Source organism: Callospermophilus lateralis, chromosome 1 (assembly GCF_048772815.1).
Source record: "Callospermophilus lateralis isolate mCalLat2 chromosome 1, mCalLat2.hap1, whole genome shotgun sequence".
Lineage (NCBI taxonomy): Eukaryota > Metazoa > Chordata > Mammalia > Rodentia > Sciuridae > Callospermophilus > Callospermophilus lateralis.
Genome location: NC_135305.1, coordinates 208,119,757 through 208,138,588, shown reverse-complemented (window position 1 = coordinate 208,138,588; position 18,832 = coordinate 208,119,757). Strand labels below are relative to the sequence as shown.

At 48.7% G+C, this 18,832-nt stretch overlaps 2 protein-coding genes across 20 annotated transcripts in view; one reads left to right on the top strand and one right to left on the bottom strand.

The window, feature by feature from the left end:
- The window catches only part of Map4 (microtubule associated protein 4), a 168,275-nt gene extending 166,723 nt beyond the window's left edge, over window positions 1-1,552 (top strand). For 14 of the 15 annotated variants that reach the window (XM_076844973.2, XM_076844957.2, XM_076844947.2 and 11 more), the window contains 2 exons: window positions 1,048-1,237; window positions 1,362-1,451. In XM_076844973.2, the coding sequence (XP_076701088.2) occupies window positions 1,048-1,237; window positions 1,362-1,369 (198 nt within the window). In that variant the 3' untranslated portion in view covers window positions 1,370-1,451. The other variant, XM_076844938.2, reaches the window with a different exon arrangement.
- A 2,855-nt stretch (window positions 1,553-4,407) lies between these two features.
- Window positions 4,408-18,832, bottom strand: part of Dhx30 (DExH-box helicase 30) — a 34,580-nt gene continuing 20,155 nt past the window's right edge. For all 5 annotated transcript variants that reach the window (XM_076844923.2, XM_076844934.2, XM_076844931.2 and 2 more), the window contains 16 exons: window positions 12,399-12,700; window positions 11,802-11,922; window positions 10,962-11,111; window positions 8,861-9,013; window positions 7,729-8,565; window positions 7,392-7,467; window positions 7,202-7,306; window positions 6,636-6,811; window positions 6,220-6,426; window positions 6,046-6,127; window positions 5,773-5,966; window positions 5,497-5,656; window positions 5,254-5,411; window positions 5,054-5,157; window positions 4,837-4,976; window positions 4,408-4,734 (listed from right to left, as the gene is read on the bottom strand). In XM_076844923.2, coding sequence (XP_076701038.1) covers window positions 4,481-4,734; window positions 4,837-4,976; window positions 5,054-5,157; window positions 5,254-5,411; window positions 5,497-5,656; window positions 5,773-5,966; window positions 6,046-6,127; window positions 6,220-6,426; window positions 6,636-6,811; window positions 7,202-7,306; window positions 7,392-7,467; window positions 7,729-8,565; window positions 8,861-9,013; window positions 10,962-11,111; window positions 11,802-11,922; window positions 12,399-12,700 — 3,219 coding nt within the window. In that variant the 3' untranslated portion in view covers window positions 4,408-4,480. The remainder of the gene's footprint in view (window positions 4,735-4,836; window positions 4,977-5,053; window positions 5,158-5,253; window positions 5,412-5,496; window positions 5,657-5,772; window positions 5,967-6,045; window positions 6,128-6,219; window positions 6,427-6,635; window positions 6,812-7,201; window positions 7,307-7,391; window positions 7,468-7,728; window positions 8,566-8,860; window positions 9,014-10,961; window positions 11,112-11,801; window positions 11,923-12,398; window positions 12,701-18,832) is intronic.

The window sequence follows — 18,832 nt, the reverse complement described above, 5'->3', positions numbered from 1 at the left end:
GTCCCTCTCTATGCGTCTGCGAGCCTGTGCTGGTCCATGCCCAGCCCACTCTTCCTTCCTTTCCATCCAGATTCCAGGCCCACTCTCGTTCAGTGAACGTCTGGGGGGAGGGTCCTTGCTGAGGATGCTGTTCCAGTCTTCTTCTGAACCAAGTCTGTCTCAGTGGGACATTATTTGAGGTTTGGCCTCTTGTTCAAGGCCACACAGCCAGCAAGTGTAGTCTATTATTCACATTTGGGTCTTTCTGACCGTAAGCCTTATGTTTTTTATTCAGTTGTATCCCTTTATTATTTCTGGCTTTATTATTCTGACACATGGACCTGTTTTTTTCTCTGTTGTGATTAAAAACCAAATAGAAGTCTTCATTGTCACTTTTTGGGCACTCTGGGACACCAGTGTTCAAGTTCACTGGTGCCTCCCACTGTTGTTCCCTCTTTTATACTTTATCCCCACCGAGTGTTCAGTGTCCCCCAGATTTCCTCTTTCTATGATGCTGTTCGAGTCCCCAAAGCCTCCTTGGCTCACACCTCCTTGTGTCTAAGGGCCCCAGAATGTGCCCAACACAGAAGAGGCTGTATATCGGGGGATGTGACCACATAAATGAGCAGGCAGGTCCCGATGGGTTGCTGAGCACCCTCCTGTGCATGCTATGCAGGGCTGGTCTGGGATTGTGGAGGATCAGCGGTGGCAATGCAGTATCCCCTCTTCCCAACCAAGTCCAGGCCCAAGCTGTAGGTCACCCTTTTTGGCTTGCTGCTGTTTGTCCTGATAGCTCTTTTTATTTGGTGCTGGCCTTAGTGGGAAGTCTAGCCTCAGAGAGGCTTCATAAGGCCCTGTGCTCCACAGAGGGGCTCCCAGGGCATATCACCAGACCGCTGGGTTGGGTAGGGAGCGGCAGGCAACTGTCCAGATTCTCCAGGTAACTGTACCTTAAGCTTGAACCAGTGGGTGCCGGGCAGTGGGGCTGTGTGTGAGACCCTCCACCATCACCCATCCCACTCCCTCCCCGACTGACCCCACATTGTCTCCCCCACTGTTTCATTGTAGACTGAGGGCGGTGGCAGCGAGGCCCCTCCGTGTGCGGGCCCCCCCGCTGGGGAGGAGCCAGCCATCTCTGAGGCAGCACCTGGAGCTGGTGCCCCCACTTCAGCCAGTGGCCTCAGTGGCCACACCACCCTGTCGGGGGGTGGTGACCAAAGGGAGGCCCAGACCTTGGACTGCCAGATCCAGGAGACAAGTAAGTGGCTGGGCTCGGCCTGAGGGCCTGCCAGAGGCCCTGCCACTGGCTGAAAATTGAAAGTCCTTTGTTTTTTGACTAGAGTGTGGCCTAAATTTTAACACACTAACCTTTTATTTTCCAGGCATCTAATGATGACATTCTGGTCTCGTCTTCCGTCTCCCCTGTGTTCCTCCTCTTGTCTCCCCCATTACCCTCCCCCTTCCCTCCTCCCGTGTCACTGCAGATTGAGACCTACAGGCTGACGTTCCGGGCAAACGCCAGGGCCCGCACCGACCATGGGGCCGACATTGTCTCCCGGCCCCCCCACTTCCCTGGCGGCCCCAGCTTGGGCTCCCGGGCCCTTGGCTCCCTTTCCCGGGCTGTGTACTAGACCCATGAGCACCTGGGTGCTAGGCAGCCCTCTAGGCCCCTGCCCTCCTGCCTCGCTTGCCCAGTACAGCAGCAGTTCTGCCCACACACCTCCTTCCGCTCTCTCCCAGGGCCCAGCTCCTGGGTTCGCTCCTGTCCATCACTGCACCACTACTCCATGGAGAAGGTGGGAGGGGAATGGGGTGGGTTGGGGTCTAGGAGGGGGAACCGGATTCCAACCTCCTCAACCTCCTTTATTTGGGTTTTCTGGACCAAACCCAAAAGAAACTGACATACCGTCCCATCCCGTCCCTTCTCCTTTGGTCAACCTGGAGGGAAGAGTGGAGGTGGATTCTGTGATGGCCGGGCACTGACTGCATCCTCTGGAGTCTGCTAAGCCACTGCCTCTCCCTTTGACCCCCACAATGGCACCTACCATGCAGGTGGTGCCTGCCCTCTTGCTGCCCTGCCCCAAGTTAGTTAGGGGTTGGTGCTGCCTGTCCCGCTGCTTACCATACCTGCCTAGCTGCTGTCACACTTTTTATTCTTTTTCCTAGTAACCTATAAATTGGTGGAGTAGTTTTGCAGGTTGAAGCCATGTGTAAATGAGAGTCCTCAGTAGGTGTTAAAGGAAACAGGAAGGGGAGATGATCCTAAGCCTCCACCCAGGAGGATATCAGGTGTTGGGGGCTGCCCTCTCTGGGCAGCTCAGGGCCCTTGAGACACTGTGGGCAGGGAAGTGAGGTGTGGTGCTGCGGCCTGGTGAACAGGGCAGGCATACTTGGGCTAGTCAGTGTGGACTGGTTGTGTTGGTATTTTGTGTGTATGCTGCTTTTCTTTTCTAACCAAGAGGCTGGTTTTGGCATCTGTGTTGTTCCCTGGGATCTGGTGGTCAGCTATGGAATGCAAAGCCAATGCTGGAGAAACAGGAAAAAAGTCATGGAGGTCAAAACCCTTTAGGTCTAGGACACTCAAGCCCTCATGTCCAGGGAAGCCTGAGATGTCCAAAGCTCATATGGACAGTGGGGAATCAGGTCTGAAAATTTAAAAAATAAAAGGCATGAGAACGAGCCATTCCACTTCCCTTCTAACCTGACTGGAGAGGAGCGGGGAGAGGCAGGAGAGGCCAGCCTGTGGAGGGGTGGCCAACCCAGCTGGGCCCACCTGTGGGATGGCTGCAGTGAGGAGAAATCCCGGGAATTGTATTGACATGATTCTTATTGCACTTGTATTTTTTGTATTAAAAGTTTGCATGGTTTCTAATAAAGGATTAAAACATAAGTTTGTAGTGAAGTGGCCTGGGCTTTTCCACGGGTTTCTCCTCTGGGGGGCATTTTCTGCTGTGCAGACTTGCCTCAGGAGGCTAGCCCAGACTTGGCCCCTCTGGCCCTGATCTTGAACTCCACAATCTCCACCTGTGCTCCTCACATCCCCTTAGGTTCGAATCGAATTTTATCTGCACATAGAGGGAGTGAGTTGCTGGGCCTGACGATCCTCTCCGATTCTGAGGCAGCTGTCTTTGGGAAAGCTTGACGTCAGATCCTCAGCTTCCCGAGCACATGCCAAGAAATTGCACAGGCCTAGTGGAGAAAGTGTAGCCCAAGGCAGGAAGGTGGAATTTCTTCCCCAGCTGTCTGCTGAGTGTTCTAAATGTGCCAGGGGCTGTAGGACACCAGTGTTTTCTCAGAAAGATGAAATTGGGGTGAAGGAAGTGATGGGTGCTGGGCCTGAAGGTACCTGGGACCTTGAGGATGCTGAGGTTGACAAAAGTCTCTGAGTCCTTTTAATCCCTTTCACCAAGGATTGGGGAGGAGGCAGACCAACTGGAGAGCTCTCTAGGTAGGACACATGAGTGGTTAGTGTTCCTGTTTGGTCCCAGCTCCCTTGAAGAGTCCTACAAGCCGGAGAACCTGAGAAGGCTGGCCTGACAAGATGGGGACCAGAGGCCCCTGTGTGATGTGTACTACTCTGCAACCATCTAGGGATGGGACAGTTCTGGAATACTTTGCAATTTACTTATGGCTCAGCCATTACCCCTGTGTTGTATTGATTTTAAGAGTAAATAAAGCTGCGTGATGTCCCACCACATAGGTCCTGTGTTGCTTGTGTTGGCTTGTACCCAATGCCCATCTCATCCCATGTCAAGGTTCTGATGTGCAATGCACTCTGTCCCCTTTGCATGGTTTCTAATAAAGGATTAAAACATACATTTGCAGTAAAGTGGGTTGGGCGTTTCCATGGATTTGCTCTTGTGCTTGCAACAGGGTTGCCATACCACCCAAGGAGGTGCCTGGGTAGGAGCTGCTCAACACTCTAAACCTACAAGTACAGTGACCATCTGACAAACTCCCCACAGTGTACTTAAGGTACTCCTAAGATCAGGTGTCAATAGTGGGTCTCCCCAAGCAGTTAGAGCTGATTGACAGCACTGACTGGGAGCTCATCTTGAGAGGGGTGGAAAGCAACAAGCCCTCAGTTCCCAAGACTTGAACCACAGCCAGCCTGCCCCTGTAACTTTGAGCCTTGTCCTTCCAAACCTTTTTCTTTTTCTTGGTACAGGGACTGAGCCCAGGGGCACTTACCCACTATGCCACATCCCCAGCGCGCCCCCCCCCCTTTTTGAGACAGGATCTCACCAAGTTGTGTAGGGCACTAAGTTGCTGAGGCTGGCTTTGAAGTTGTAATCCTCCCACCTCAGCCTCCCAAGTCACTGGGTCTGCAGGTAATACCACAAGGCCCGGCCATACCTTCATTCATGTAGGGAACTGTGGCCCACAATGGAGAATGCTGAGGCCCAGAGAGGAGCTGATAAGCAATACTCACAAGGGATAAATAGAACTTTATTTTAAATAAACATTTGCACTCTGTACATAGCCCCAGCGGAAGAGGGGCTCAGTCATCAGCTGTCTTGCGCACGTCAAAGCTGCCACAGGGTCCTCGCAGCAGTTCTGCCAGCAGCGCAAGCAGCTGCCCATGCTCCTGCTGCACAGTGGGTGGAAGTGCAGCCAGCTCACTGCGCAGGCTCCGTTCCACCATGCGGCCCAGGGCCCGTCGCAGCTCCCTCAGCAGCCGCACGGTTCGAGAATCACCCTCTAGCCGCAATAGGTCACTGTCACACAGGGAGATGGTGGCCCGGCGCCCATCATCTGGGTGAAGGGAGGAGGAGACAGTGGGGAACAGATGTGAAGCCAGGCCTCTGAGAACATGGAGCCTGTGAAGGAGCAGGGGCCATTAGCTGAGGTACCTACCACGGACATGGACATCCCCATCTGTCAGCAGCAGCACGGCCAGTGGGTGCACCTGGGAGGAGTCCCGGACAAAGACACTGCCATTGGACTTGACAGCCATGAAGTACGTCAGCCAGCGGCTCCGTAACCGTGTGGCCTCCCTAGAGAACACAGGGCTGGGTGAGGCCACCCTTCTGGCCTTTCCCAGCTGCCCTGTCTAGTCCTGCCTGCCCCCCACCTGTTGATGGTGGACTTGTGCAGCAGGATGTTGCCAGATTTGGTCCTGTAGGTAACACTGTTGGGCTTGAACTTCCCCTGCCGGGTCACCTTGCCCTGCCTCACCTACAGGGAAGGAGGAAAGAACAGATGGGGTTGAGCTAGGAGCAAGCAGATGGGAAAAGAGGCTGAGAGCTGCTCAACTGCTTCTGAAAGAAGCACCTGGATGAGGTTGGGATAGAGGCCGGCCATCAGCACACCCTTCACCAGCTCCTCTTCCTCACTGTACTCATTGCACTGGGCAGAGGGCAGCGTGCAGTCCGAAGGCTTCCCCACCAGGAAGGCCTCATAAATGTTCTCTGAGAACTGCTTGATGAGCCCTGGGGAGGAAAGGTACTGAGTGAACAGAGGTCCCTGTCACAAAGCTGGGAGGGGGAGTTACCAGGTGTGGGGGCTGGGGCTGACCGTGGATGAAGCGCAGGCTGGGTGCGTAGAGCAGGTTTTCCTCCAGGTAATTTTCCCGGGAAGTACGGTCCTGCCAGCGCAGCACCTCCTCCCAGCCAGCCACAGCCCGCACAAAGGCCAAGTGATCACTGCCGCTGTCATGGCTCAACAGCGCCTTCACCTAAGAGGAGAAAAGGTACTGGGGTCACAACAGGGGCCAAAGGTCACCTCAGGACAGCAAGTGATAAAGGGTTGGATGGGACAGCCAGACAACTACAGGACAGGACTAGGTCTAACCTTGTCCACCTCGGCCCGATTCTGCAGGCTGCTACTGAAGGGGTCCCGGGTGAGGCAGGAAACAACCACCAGCAGTGGGTGCAGGCAACGGAAGATAGCTGCCAGTACTATGGCCTTGGCCAGCCGGGGGTCAGTGGAGATGTGGGCCAGGCGCTGTCCCAGGGTGGTCAGGTACTCCCGCTGGTCCAGCACCCCTGCAACAGTTCAGTTGTCAGTCCTACCCAAAGTCACTCACAGTCCAGCCCAGCCTAGTCTGGCCCACCCTACACTCACCAATCTCCTGGAGCAAAATAACAGCTTCATCTACAGCCTTGATATTTGGACTGTCCACGGCCTTGGAAAGGAACTCCACTGCCTACAGAAAGAACAAGCCAGAGTCCGCATGAGTCTGCATCTCTCCTGCCCCTTCCAGAGTCCCATCCTCACCCAGCCCTGCCTCTGCCACACCGTCTTCTCAGGCATGTGGATCTTGGCTTGCAGCACCAGGTTCTCAAGAGGTGTGCGCAGGATTTCTGGCACTTGGAAAGGGACCATTTTCTCTAGCCGGCTCCGAGGGAACAAGTGGTAGGCAAAACCTGACTGGCAGCGGCCTGCCCGGCCCCGGCGCTGGATCACATTGGCTCTTGACACCCATACAGTCTCAAGGCAGGACACCTGGGGAAAGGGACAAGTGAGAAGCCATAGGCTTTCCTCAGTGTTTTCCTGCTTCTCAAATACCCCCGCTCAAGGCCCTCTCACTATAGGGACACCGAGATCCTTTGGCCTTCTCAAAACATACAGGTATAAAGTGCATCCGTCCTAAGGGCCACCTCAGAAATGAAATCCCCCCCAAGGACTGGCTGGGCTCAGGAGAGAGGTGCCACCTTGGTTTTCAGGTCATAGCGTTCCTCCTTGTGCAGGCCGCTGTCCACGACATGCACAATGTCATTGACTGTGATGGAGGTCTCAGCAATATTGGTGGCCAAGACAATCTTGCGCACCCCCACTGGAGGCTGCTGGAATATGGCCTTCTGGTCCATCATAGGGATGTTGGAGTGCACTAAAGGACGATAAGATGCATGATGGTTATGGGCACTGCTCCCACCAGCACCAGCTCCTAGAACCCATCTTTTTCTTCTTAGGGTTGAACCAAGGAGCGCTCTACCACAGAGCTACCTCCCCACCCCCCCTTTGTAATTTTTTGAGCAGGGTCTTGCTAGGTCACTGAGGGTAAACTTGTGATGGTCCTCCTCAGCCTCCCAAGTTCTGAGATTATAGGTGTCCACCATACACCTGGTTTGACCCTATCTTGGTGAAACCAAGGCCCAGACAAATCATAAGCCCAGTGAAAAGTAATGAAAACTTGGTCAAAAACTTGAGCTCCCCAAGTCCCAGTTGGGTTAAGGAGAGAAGGCAAGACTCTTTTTAGGGCTCATACCCAGGCTCTCACCTGGCAGGATGAGGTACTTGCTCTCGTGCATGCCCAGGGCCTCCTGGAGGCGTTGCTGCACTCCTTTGATCTCCTGCCAACCAGGCAGGAAGCACAGGATCCCACCTGTAAAGGGGCCCTGCAGGCATGAGCCGGTTGCTCTGGCAAGTGGGTGGCGGGGTGGGCATGGCTAGGCAGAGGAAGCACCCACCTGGTTCCCCCCGGGCATCGATGTGCAGAACCAGATCCGTCACAAGATCCAAATCAAGTGCGCATTCATCCTCAGACTGGGGTGAGGGAAGAGAGGCTACAGTCACAGCTCTGGGGTGTGGGGTCCGTGCATAGGACACAGCCACGATTACTTAGTGAGGCACAGCCTCTTAACCCTCACATCCTTGCCTCTCAAACATGATTATTCCTGATTTTATCAAGGAAACTAGACTGGGGAGGGTAACTTGTGCTAAGCTACCAAGCAACGGGGACAGGGAGAAGGAAATTCCACAGGAAAAGCCAGGAGCCCTGGGTTGGATGGGTTGGAGCATCCTCACCTCATGGTGCCGGTGTCGGTGTGGGTACTGGTGTTTGCCCAGCTTGGCGAGGATGTCCTCCAGGTAGTGCTCCTTGACGGGATACATGAAGCCAGGCACCTTGATGACAGGGCAGCCACCAAAGTAGCGGGAGAAGCGCTCATTATCACCTGTAGCACTCATGAGCACCAGCCGCAGGGCCGGGTTGAGCCGCTGAAGGCCCTTGAGCAGAATCAGCAGGAAGTCTGTGTTCACATCCCGCTCATGGACCTCGTCCACAATAACATGGCTCACACCCTCCAGGCTGGGGTTGCTCTGCAACTTCCGCAGCAGAATGCCCACAGTGCAGAAGAGCAGGGCCCCGCCTCGGGCTGGGGGCTTGCTTTCCAAGCGCACCTGGAAGCCCACATTCCGGCGCAAGGAAGGGCCCAGTTCATGGCTGACCCGCTGTGCTACAGACACAGCTGAGATACGGCGAGGTTGGGTGATGATCACATTGCAGCGGGCACCACGGCCCTCGGTCACATAGCGCTCCAGCAGCAACTGGGGGATGCGCGTCGTCTTCCCACAACCTGTGTCCCCAGAGATGACCACAACCGAGTGCTGCTCAATGGCATTGAGGATGGTGTCCCGATGTGGGTCCACAGGGAGCTGGGGAGCCTCCTGCCAGATTGGCCCTCGCCGCCGCCACAACTCTAGCAGGCTCTGACTCAGTCGTACCTCCTCTGCTTCTGACAGGGGCACGTAGGGCTTGCCTGTTATAGGGTCACTCAGGGGCCCTGAGTCCTTCCCCAAGGGCAAGATGTCATCACTCTGCAGCCGGAGCTCTGGGGAGATCCATGAACTGTCCACAGGGTACTGGGGGACAAGGAGGCAAGCAAAATGGTGAAACAGAAATACCATCTTCCTCTTTCATGCACAGCCAGCCCTTCCACAGGGTTCATCTGGGTCAGATGTTAGGGTCCGACCTTTGGGGCCAAGGACTCAGGCCATTACAGTCCTAAGACCCTCATGGGCCAGACTGGGCTGCTTAAGGCAGGGGGCTCCCAGACTCCAGGGAAGAAAGGGAGAGAACACTGCCTGCTGTAGGTGGAGGCCTTCAGTCTGGAGAAGATGGAGGCATACAGATGGCAGGGGACTTGGGGCCTCTTACATGATTCAGGAAGGTCTCTATCTTGCGGAGGATGGGCTCAGGCACCTGGATGGTACACGGCCGGCGCTGGGTCTCACCCAACTCACGCAAGGAGGCCAGGTTATACATGGCATGGGTAAGCGGCTCATTGTTCCTGTCCACCAGGCCCAGGCTCTGCAGAGGGGACATATATGGCTCAGACTAGGATGCTGGTCCAGACAAGCTCAGAAGCTCCAAGAGACATGTGCAAAGCAAACCTCTTTTCTGAGAGATTTTGGTTTTCAGCTTATATGGTAAAGAAGAGAAGAAACCGGGAACCAGGAAAACGTGAATCTCCACAAAATAACAATTTAAGTAGTCTACTAGTTAAAATCAATTAAAGAAGAGCTAAACCTAGTGGGCAGAGTGGTGTACATCTATAATCCCAGCTACTCAGGAGGATGAGGCAGAAAAATCCCAACTTCAAGGTTAGCCTGGGCAACTTCATGAGCCCTATCTTAAAATTAAAAAAAAAAAGGGGGGGGGGGCGTTGGGGGAGACTGGGGATGTAGCTCAATGGTAGTTCAATCCCCAGTACTGTAAAAGAAAACAAAACAAAACAAAACCAAGAAAAGGTAAACCTGACGTATCAGTGCAGAATGGTCCTAACCCTGTCCAGGTATGGTGCCCTTAAGGAGAAACCACTCTATAGCTGGAGCTCCCCACAGTGCCCAAGAGACAGAAACCAAACTTATCTTCATGAACTCCCATTACATACCCAAGGCCAACTAAGCCAAGTCCTGAATGACCCCACAATACACTCGACAGGGTGTTCTCCCTGTGCTGCCTCACTAGAGCCTGCCCACCAGATTCTTCAGCTCTATCTGCAGCCCCACCCCCCGGGTCTTCACATAGACGCTGTCCCATCTATGACCCCATCATATACAGAAATAAGTGGAATTTCTTGTTAAAATGTGTAACTTAATAAAATAAGCCAATTTAAGAAAAAAACTATACCTTGTTTCCCTACATGCCTACACCACCTCACCAGAAAGAAAATGAGGCATCCTGACCCTTCTAGCATATGTGTAAAACCAGTCATTGCCCCTAGTCTCATGTTCCCATCCCATGTAGGGTCAGGGCTATGTTCACCCTTGCAAGACAGAGTCAGTGCTTCTTGAGAAAGCCTCTCCCTCTACAGGCACCATCCTCTTCCTCTGAATCAGCTCTAAGGATCTCATGGACAGGGATCCAGTCCTTGGACCAGAGGTGCCAACTCAACCACCTTGCTACAAGATAGCAAGGGACTGCACAGATTCTACCCAACAGTGTCTGCAGAGGGGCCACCCAGCTTCTCAAGTGCTGCCACAGGAAACCTGCTCCTCTGCCACATCATTGCCATGACAGCTTAGGAACAGCAGGTAAAATTTCAGACTTTTCCAAGATTTGCCAATTAGTGTTAGTCCTGTTCTCTTGAGCCAGAGGCAGAGCACACCCACCCCCCTTCATATATCTCACCACCTGTGTGCTTCCCTCCATCTTCTATTCTCCAGGTTCTCCTTACCTCTCACCACAAATGGACTTAAAATGCAGTTCCCAAAGTCAACTTGATCACTCCTAGTGATCACTTTCTCTTGTTCTGCAACTAAACCTCTGCTGTCCCAGGTTCCAATAACTCATTTCTCAGTCAGGCACAATGCTAGTCCCACTACTTCAAGCAAACTTCCAACTGTAGGTCACACTGTGTCACCTTGACATTTCCCTCATCTTTACCCCAGAAGCATATTAAATTATTCATTTGGCCACAAAACTAGGTCATCAAGATGTTTTTGGACACTATATCTGCCTAATTTTATGCCTTTCAGAACAATAATGTCTTTTTTTCTGGCTTCACCCAGGTTCTGGCCAAGTCTTGAAAGGCTGTGGTCATAAGCAAAATATTTCCGTGGGGACTTTTGGGGAAGTTGTAGAAACAATAACCACACAGCCTACAAGCAAGCAAGGCTGGACACCAGGTCCTTTTGTGCCCATACCCAAGGCGTAGTGCAGTGGTTGTCACTTCCTAAAAAGAACAATTTGCCACAGACATAGGGAAGCTTCAAGACATTTTGATATTTCATATCAAGGACACTCCTGGACTCACCTTAAGTTTCTTGCAGGCCAAGGCTGCTGCCTTGTTCTCAGCCTCTGCTTTACGGCGCCCTTTAGCAACAAAGGTCATGGGACAGGGCCAGAGCAGAGTGAGAGTAGACAGTTTGGTCTTGGTGCCCACAGTATGGAACTGCATGAGGTTCTAGACAGAAAGTAAGCAAGAAGGTTACAAAAAGGCAGGGATTAGAAAGAGATTTGTGGCATCCTCAAAATGCCAAGGGACCCAGAGATGGAATTAATTACAATCTCAGTAGGTGCCAAACATCAGTCACACTACAAGTGCCACTGTAAAACCAGAAGCAGGCCCAGTAGAGCTGGGGCATCCTAGTTCTGGGCTTGCTTCTCATGCTGCACCTCAACTTCCACAGAATAAGATGGGGTCTGGACAAAGTCACTACCTGTCCTCCCAGCCCACTGTCCTCTAAGTACCTTTAGGACAACTGAATTGAAGCTGTCAGTGTGAGCTAAAAACCAGGCACATCCTAGGGGAGCAAAAAGCCCTACACCAATATCCTGCTAAACCAAAGCCCCTGGGCATGGCAAGACAGGCACCTAGACTCTTAAGCCAACCTCCACCCATGAGGAGATCCAGATCTTCCACTCTGCAGCCCCTCACCCTGCTCACTGTGCTCCTGTGTTATGACTTCCTTCCTGTCCCTCTGTTTTACCCTCCAGGGATTCTGTGTCCCTCCAGCTGGCCTAGGTGAACTGAGGGAATGGAACATGCACCCTCAGCCCTCCTGCATCCCTGTGGCTTCCCTGACTTGGTTTTGAGGGAAGCAGACATGAGCAAGTAAGCTGCCTGAGCATGCTCCCAGGAGACCCAACTCACCTTGGCCGTAGAGGAGGATGTTGCTATCTGAATCACCTTGGCCAGGAGGTTTTTGGGAAGCGGGAACTGGGTCAGAGCCCTGATAGCACTGTCGTCATCTGTCATTTCAAAGGAACCTCCCCTGGGAGTACCAAAAGTTTAGTTGAGAAAGTATGCTATCTTCCTGAGCCAATTTCCCCTGATGTGCTGGGACTCCAGATGCTTGAACACTATATTGTTGTAGCAGGTAGCCAGGAGGCATGAAAAGATGAGAGCCTAGCCTTTGCTATGCCACATGGTCCTCACAGACATTTTTTATAGCCCATGGCTTCCCCAAACAGGAAAGAGTAGAGAGTAGAGGCAGGCAGAGAGGTTGCGAAGACTCTGTAGGAGTCAAGTATGAGCTGGAGAGAGGGTTCATGCTGCTGTTCTGTGGAAGCCCAACCATAGCACAAGATCACATTTACCACAGTAGGCTGCCCCCACAAATTAGCAAATGCACCAATGAGTGACAGTATGTGCCAGGTGAAGTGTGGGACAGAAGGCTCAAGAGAACATCCACCCCTCCCCATACAAAGGAGCAGCCAGTTTCCCCTGCATCATCCACCACAACTATACCTTGAGTCCCTGAGTGGGGTATGGGAGTCCTGCTGTGTCATGGACAGGAACTCGGTAACATCAATGGTCCCCTCTTCAAGCTCTTCCTCCTCATCCTCCTCTTCCTCTCGACCCAAGGAGCGAGAAAGACCCCCAGGTCCCCCTGGCCTAATGCTTTCAGGATTCAATTGCCGCCAAGAAGTGGGGGGCATGGTGGGTTCCGGGCGCCACCAGCTGTCAGCCGGAGAGCCAAAGCGATCAGCTAGCACTCGATATTTGGCCGCATCAAACAGCTCATTCCGGGGACCTAGAAGACCCCATCCCTAGGGGAAAAAGGGACACTATGAGGATCACACCTCAGTCTGCCTGGACCATGTCCAGCTGTAATATAAGTCACTTGTGTTTGGAGCTACACTTTTCACCTGTCTTCCTGCTTCAGCCCCAAGTTCAGAAAAAACAGAAAGAACACTTAAAAATGCCTAACTTTTACAGATGAAAATGATAAGTGCACCTATTAGACCAAAAAATAAAACCCATAGGGTAACAGGGGAAAAGACACATTCACACAGGAATCTAGGAAGCATCAGTAAATACAGCAGCTAGGAAATGAGTATCCCATACCATCCAACTGAGATAACTTCTTCCACAAAAATCCTACGCTGGGAATACATTCTAAAGAAATAATGTGATGTGTTTTTAAAACCATTAATATAAAAATAATCAGCAAATTTGATAAAAATAAGTTTTCTCTTTATATCAATAACATTCTATCCAATAAAGAAATCAAGAAAATAATTCCATGGGCTGGGGATGTGGCTCAAGTGGTAGCGTACTCGCCTCACGCCTGGCATACGTGAGGCTCTGGGTTCGATTCTCAGCACCACATAAAAATGAAAATAAAGATATTATGTCCACCTTAAAAAAAAAAAAAAGAAAGAAAATAATTCCATTTACAAATGCACTGGAAAAAACACACACACACACACACACACAAATAAGAATAAATCTGACCCATGGAAATGAAATACCTGTACAATGAAAACTATAAAACACTGATGAAAATAAACTGAATAAGACACATAAAATTAGAAAGATATTCCATGTTCATGGATTGGAAGAATTGGTATTATTAAAATGTCCAGACTCCCCAGGGCTACATACAGGTTCAATGCAATCTCATAAAAATTCCAAGGGTATTTTCAAAGAAAAAAAAAAAAAAAAAAAATTCTGAAATTCATATGGAATCACTAAAGCCCCAAATAGCCAAAACAATCTGAAGAAAGAATAGTGAAGACAGGGCTGGGGTGTGGCTCGGAACTAGAGCACTCACCTAGCATGCATGAGGCACTGGGTTCAATCCTCAGCACCACATAAATATAAAATAAAGATATTAAAAAAAAAAAAAAAAAAAAGGATAGTAAAGTTAGCCAGGCATAGTGACACATGCTTGTAATCGCAGCAATTCAGAAACTAAGGCAAAAATATTGCAAGTTCAAGGCCAGCATGGGCAAGTTCATGAGACCCTGTTTTACAACTATAAAGCTAGGGATAATACTCAGTGGTAGAGTACCTTTAAGTTAAATCCTCAGTACCACAACGCCCCCAACACCAAAAAAAAAAAAAAAAAGAGAAAGAAAAAGGAAGTTAAAGACATCACACTTCCTAATTACAAATTATATTAGAGTTAATCAAAACAGTATGGTAAGATGGGTGTGGTGGTGCACTCTATAATCCCAACAGCTGGGGAGGTTAAGGCAGGAGGATTGTGGGTTCAAAGCCAGCCTCAGCAACTAGCCAGGCCCTAAGCAACTTGGTGAGATCCTGTCTCTAAAAAAAAAAATACAAAAAAAGGGTGGAGGATGTGGCTCAGTGGTTAAGCACCCCTGGGTTCAATCCTCAGAACCAAAAAAAGGCCAAAGAAACAGTATGGTAGTCCAGGTGTGGTAGCACACATCTGTAATCCCAGAAACTCAGGAGGCTGACAGGGGTATCAAAAGTTAGAGGCCATCCTGGGCAATTTCATGAGAATCTATCTCAAAATTAAAAAAACCAAAGGCAGGGGATATAGTTCAGTGGTGAAACATTCTCTGGGTTCAATCTCCAGTGTTACAAAACAAAAACAGTAAGGTACTGGCATAAAAACAGATTAACAAAATAGAATAGACAGCCAGAAATAAACTCAAGTATGTATAATCAACTAATTTTCAATAAGAGCACCAAGAAAACACAACAGGGAAAGGACAGTTGCTTCAATAAATGATGCAGGGGAAAACTGAGTGTCTATCTACATGCAGAGGAATGAACCCTCATCTTACATCTTATATCACATACAAAAACCAATTCAAAATGGATTAAATAGAACTAACCGTAAGACATGAAATCAAAAAACATCAGAACCAAAAAAGCAGGGCTGGGGTTGTCGCTCAGTGGCAGAACACATCCTTAGCCATATGTGAGGCACTAGGTTCGATTCTCAGTATTGCACATAAATAAATAAAATAAAGATCCATCCACAACTAAAAATATACACGTTCAAAACTAAACAAAACACTAAAAGCATAGTGAGAAAAGCTCCTTTATCTTAGCTCTTAACAGTAACTTCTAGGATATCTCACCAAAAGCTCAGACAACAGGAAAAGAAAAAGAGAAACAGGACTACATCAAACCAAGAAACTTCTACATGGCAAAAGAAAACCATCCACAAAATGAAAGCTGGACCATTTTTGCGAGCCATCCATGAGCTGTGTATGTGAGCTATGTGCATTGTAGCTATGTGAAGGGACAGGTCTGGCACTGCATGCTGTATTAGGCTGTGCGATGCAAGTCCACCTCTCCTCTTGCTCTGCCTGTGATCCCACACATCACCTGAGAAGGTTGTGACTTGCCAAGATATCAATCAATCTGATGATCAGAAGACATCATGAAGCAAGACTCCACCTTTGAAACCTTATCCCCTGCCTTATTTGGTGAAGAACATTCCACTGAAACTCCTTTGTATGTCCCCCCCCTATAAAAATAAAGAGATTCCGGATGCACATTCTCTTTTTCCTGAGCCTTCCAGCGTGGAAACTGACCCTTAAGGTCGCAGAGCAGTCCCACCCTCGATCTGAGAAACTCAAGTCCATGTGTTGCATGATTTCTTCGCCGTTTTCTTAGTTTAATGTTGCAGCCAGCTCCTTTGAACCCAGTTCATCTCGTCAGCGCAGGTCGCTGGCGAGAGACCATGAAGTACAAGAAAATATTTGGGAACCACAAATTCGTTAAGTGAATACCCCAAACACAAGCCACTCCCATAACTCAATAACAAAAAATGCAAACAACCCAATTAAAACATGGGCAGGGCTAGGTGGAGATACAGTTTAGTGGTAGAGTACTTGCCTAATACGTGCAAAGTTGTGGGTTCAATTCCCAGAATTGGGAGGAAAAAAAGGGAGTAAAGAACCTGAACAGATATTTCTTTAAAAATAAATAAATAAATAAAATAACATGCTGCCAATAATAGTGTGTGAAAAGGCATTCCACATCACTATTCATCTGGTAAAGGAAATCAAAACCACAATGAGACACCTCCTCACAGCTGTTAAGACGGCTATGTTATCAAAAAAACATAACAAATATTGGCAAGAATGTACAGAAAAGAGAACCTTTGTATACTGCTAGTGGGAATGTAAATTAGCAGAGCCATTATGGAAAATAATACAGAGATTCCTAAAAGAATTATAAATAAAAATACCATATGGCCCAGCAATACCGCTTTTGGGTATATACACCTGAAGGAAATGAAATCAGCTCCTCATATGGATACCTGCCTTCCCATATCCATGGCAACATTATTCAGAATAGCCAAGATATGGGAATAGTTACAGTGTCTTGTAAACAGATGAAGAGATACAAAATTGTGATATATGCACAATGAATTACTCCAGTTTTAAAAAGGAGATCCACCACTTGCAACAACATGGATTAATCTGGAAGACATTATGCTAAGTGAAATTAAGTCAGACAAGGAAAGAAAAATAAGCATGATCTCACTTATATGAAGAATCTAAAAATAATCCAAAACACAAAAACAGAGAGCAAAGCAGTAGTTCCGAGGTGCAGAAGGGGAAATGGGAAGATGGGGGTCAAAGGATACAAAGGCATAGACAGGTAAGATGAATGAGTCTAAAGATTGAATGTACAATATGAGAACTAAAATGAGTATTGCCTTATAAGAGTAGATTTAGTTGCTCTTATATTAAAAAAAAAGGGGGATAATAAGTACACGAATGATGGGTGTATTCATTTGCTTGACTGCAGCAATCATTTCACTATGTGTGTATCTGTAAGAGTAATTTTAAAAAAGAATTACAAGTCTCCTGGGGAGCCAAATCACCTGCAGTTGAGAACCACTGAGGTAGAGCTTCCCTACAAGAGACAGAAATTTATACACATTAAACATAGAGAAGATGGTTGAATCTAGAAGAGACAACTCCCCAAATAGAGAGGATAGGGGGAAAAAAAGATATTTTGGAGACTGAAAGTGATCTAGAGAGACAGGAGAAGCAGAGCTGAGAAAGGAACCTAGTGGTACCAACTCAGAACACCCAAGCAGAGCAAGGGCTGAGAAAAGGCTAATGAGTCTGGTAAAGCTGAAAAGTCTGGTCCAGCCACGCAGCAATTACCAAGCAACCACATCAAGCAACCACTGCCATGCTCTGGGGAATAAGGGGAAAGGATACAAAAGTAATCAGAGGCCTGGCATACCTATAATCTCAGCAGCCTGGGAGGCTGAGGAAGGAGGATCACAAGTTCAAAGCCAGCCTCAGCAACAGTGAGGTGCTAAGCAACTCAGACCCTGTCTCTAAAAAATACATACATACATACATACATACATAAAAAATAACCAGAGACCTGAAGAGGACCATGACACTAAGTGAAAAAGAGTTGTCTGGGTTGGACATAAGACAAGAAAAGAGAGTAGAACACAAGTATGTTTGAGGTTACAGAAAAGAACCTGCTGGGTGGGATGGCACAAGCCTGTAATTCCAACTACTTAGAAGGCTGAGACAGGAGGATTACAAGTTTGAGGGCAGCTTGAACAACTTAGTGAGACTCCCTCTCAAAATAAAAGGGTTGAAGATGTAGCTCAGTGATAGAGCTCCCTGGGTTTAATCCCCAGCACCAGCCCCCTAACACACACACACACACACAAAAAAAAAAATCTGAAAAATTAAAGAAAAGGATTAGAGGGGAAGAGAAGCCATACAAGGCCAAAAGGAACAGAGAAAAGAGATGGGTGGTACAGGGGTCCACCTTTTAGATACAGTAAGGAAGCAGGGTCAGGACCTTGCAGGAGGAACTGCTGAGGGACATGAATCCTGGCAAGAGCAGAGATGAAGACCTAGAGACCTGAGGAAGATTCGAGGTTCAACCACAGAGGGGTCAACTAGGCATGGAAATACTAGTGAGCAGCACTGACACTGGGTAACCAAAAACCTGAAAGCAACTCATGCCCAACCACTGGGAAGTGAAAGCAGCACCTATCATGCTTCCCTTACAAGTAAGCAAGGACTATGTGGCTATAGGGGAAACCATGCAAAATAACAGGGGGAAAAAAACACAGAAACAACAAAAATGGAAATAGATCCTTCATACTCTATTTAGGGAGATTTTCATACAAGGGTACTCTGTAGTTTTTAAAACTACAGAAAATAGACAACCATGATGAGATAACAAAGGAAGGAGAGAAGAATGTTAAAAAAGAAACAGGTTCCCATTAGGCATAGTGGCATACCCCTATAATCCCAGCTAGCTGGGAGGCTGTGGCAGGAAGATCACAAGTCTGAGGCCAACCTCAACAACTTAGTGAAGCCCTAATCAACTTAGCAAACCATGTATCAAATTTTTTAAAAAAATGGCTAGGGATATAGTTTAGTGTTAAGCATCCCTGTGTTTAATCCCTAGTACCAATAAATACATATATACATATATTCTCTCATTGGCTGAAACCAAGAAGTGAATGACAAGGGCTCCAGATAGGTGAAGAGCTAAACACCATGTCAACCTCTACCAACCTCTACCAGTGGTGCACAGTCAACTAACAACTTAGGAGGCTGAGGCGGGAGTATCGCCAAGTTCAAGGCCAGCCTAAGCAATTTAGCAAGACTCAGTCTCCAAATAAATAAAAAAGGCTGGCAATGGGCTGGGGTTGTGGGTTGGATTCTTAGCACCACATAAAAATAATTAATAATAGGGCTGAGGTTGTGGCTCAATGGCAAAGTGCTTGCCTCGCATGTGTTAGGCACTGGGTTCGATTCTCAGCACCAAATATCAATATATAAAATTAAGATCCAACTAAAAATATTTAAAAATAAATTAAAAAATTAAAAGTTCATGGAAAACATAAATAAATGAATGAATGAATGGCCGGTAACATGGCTCAGTGGTTAAGCACCTCTGGATTCAATCCCTCA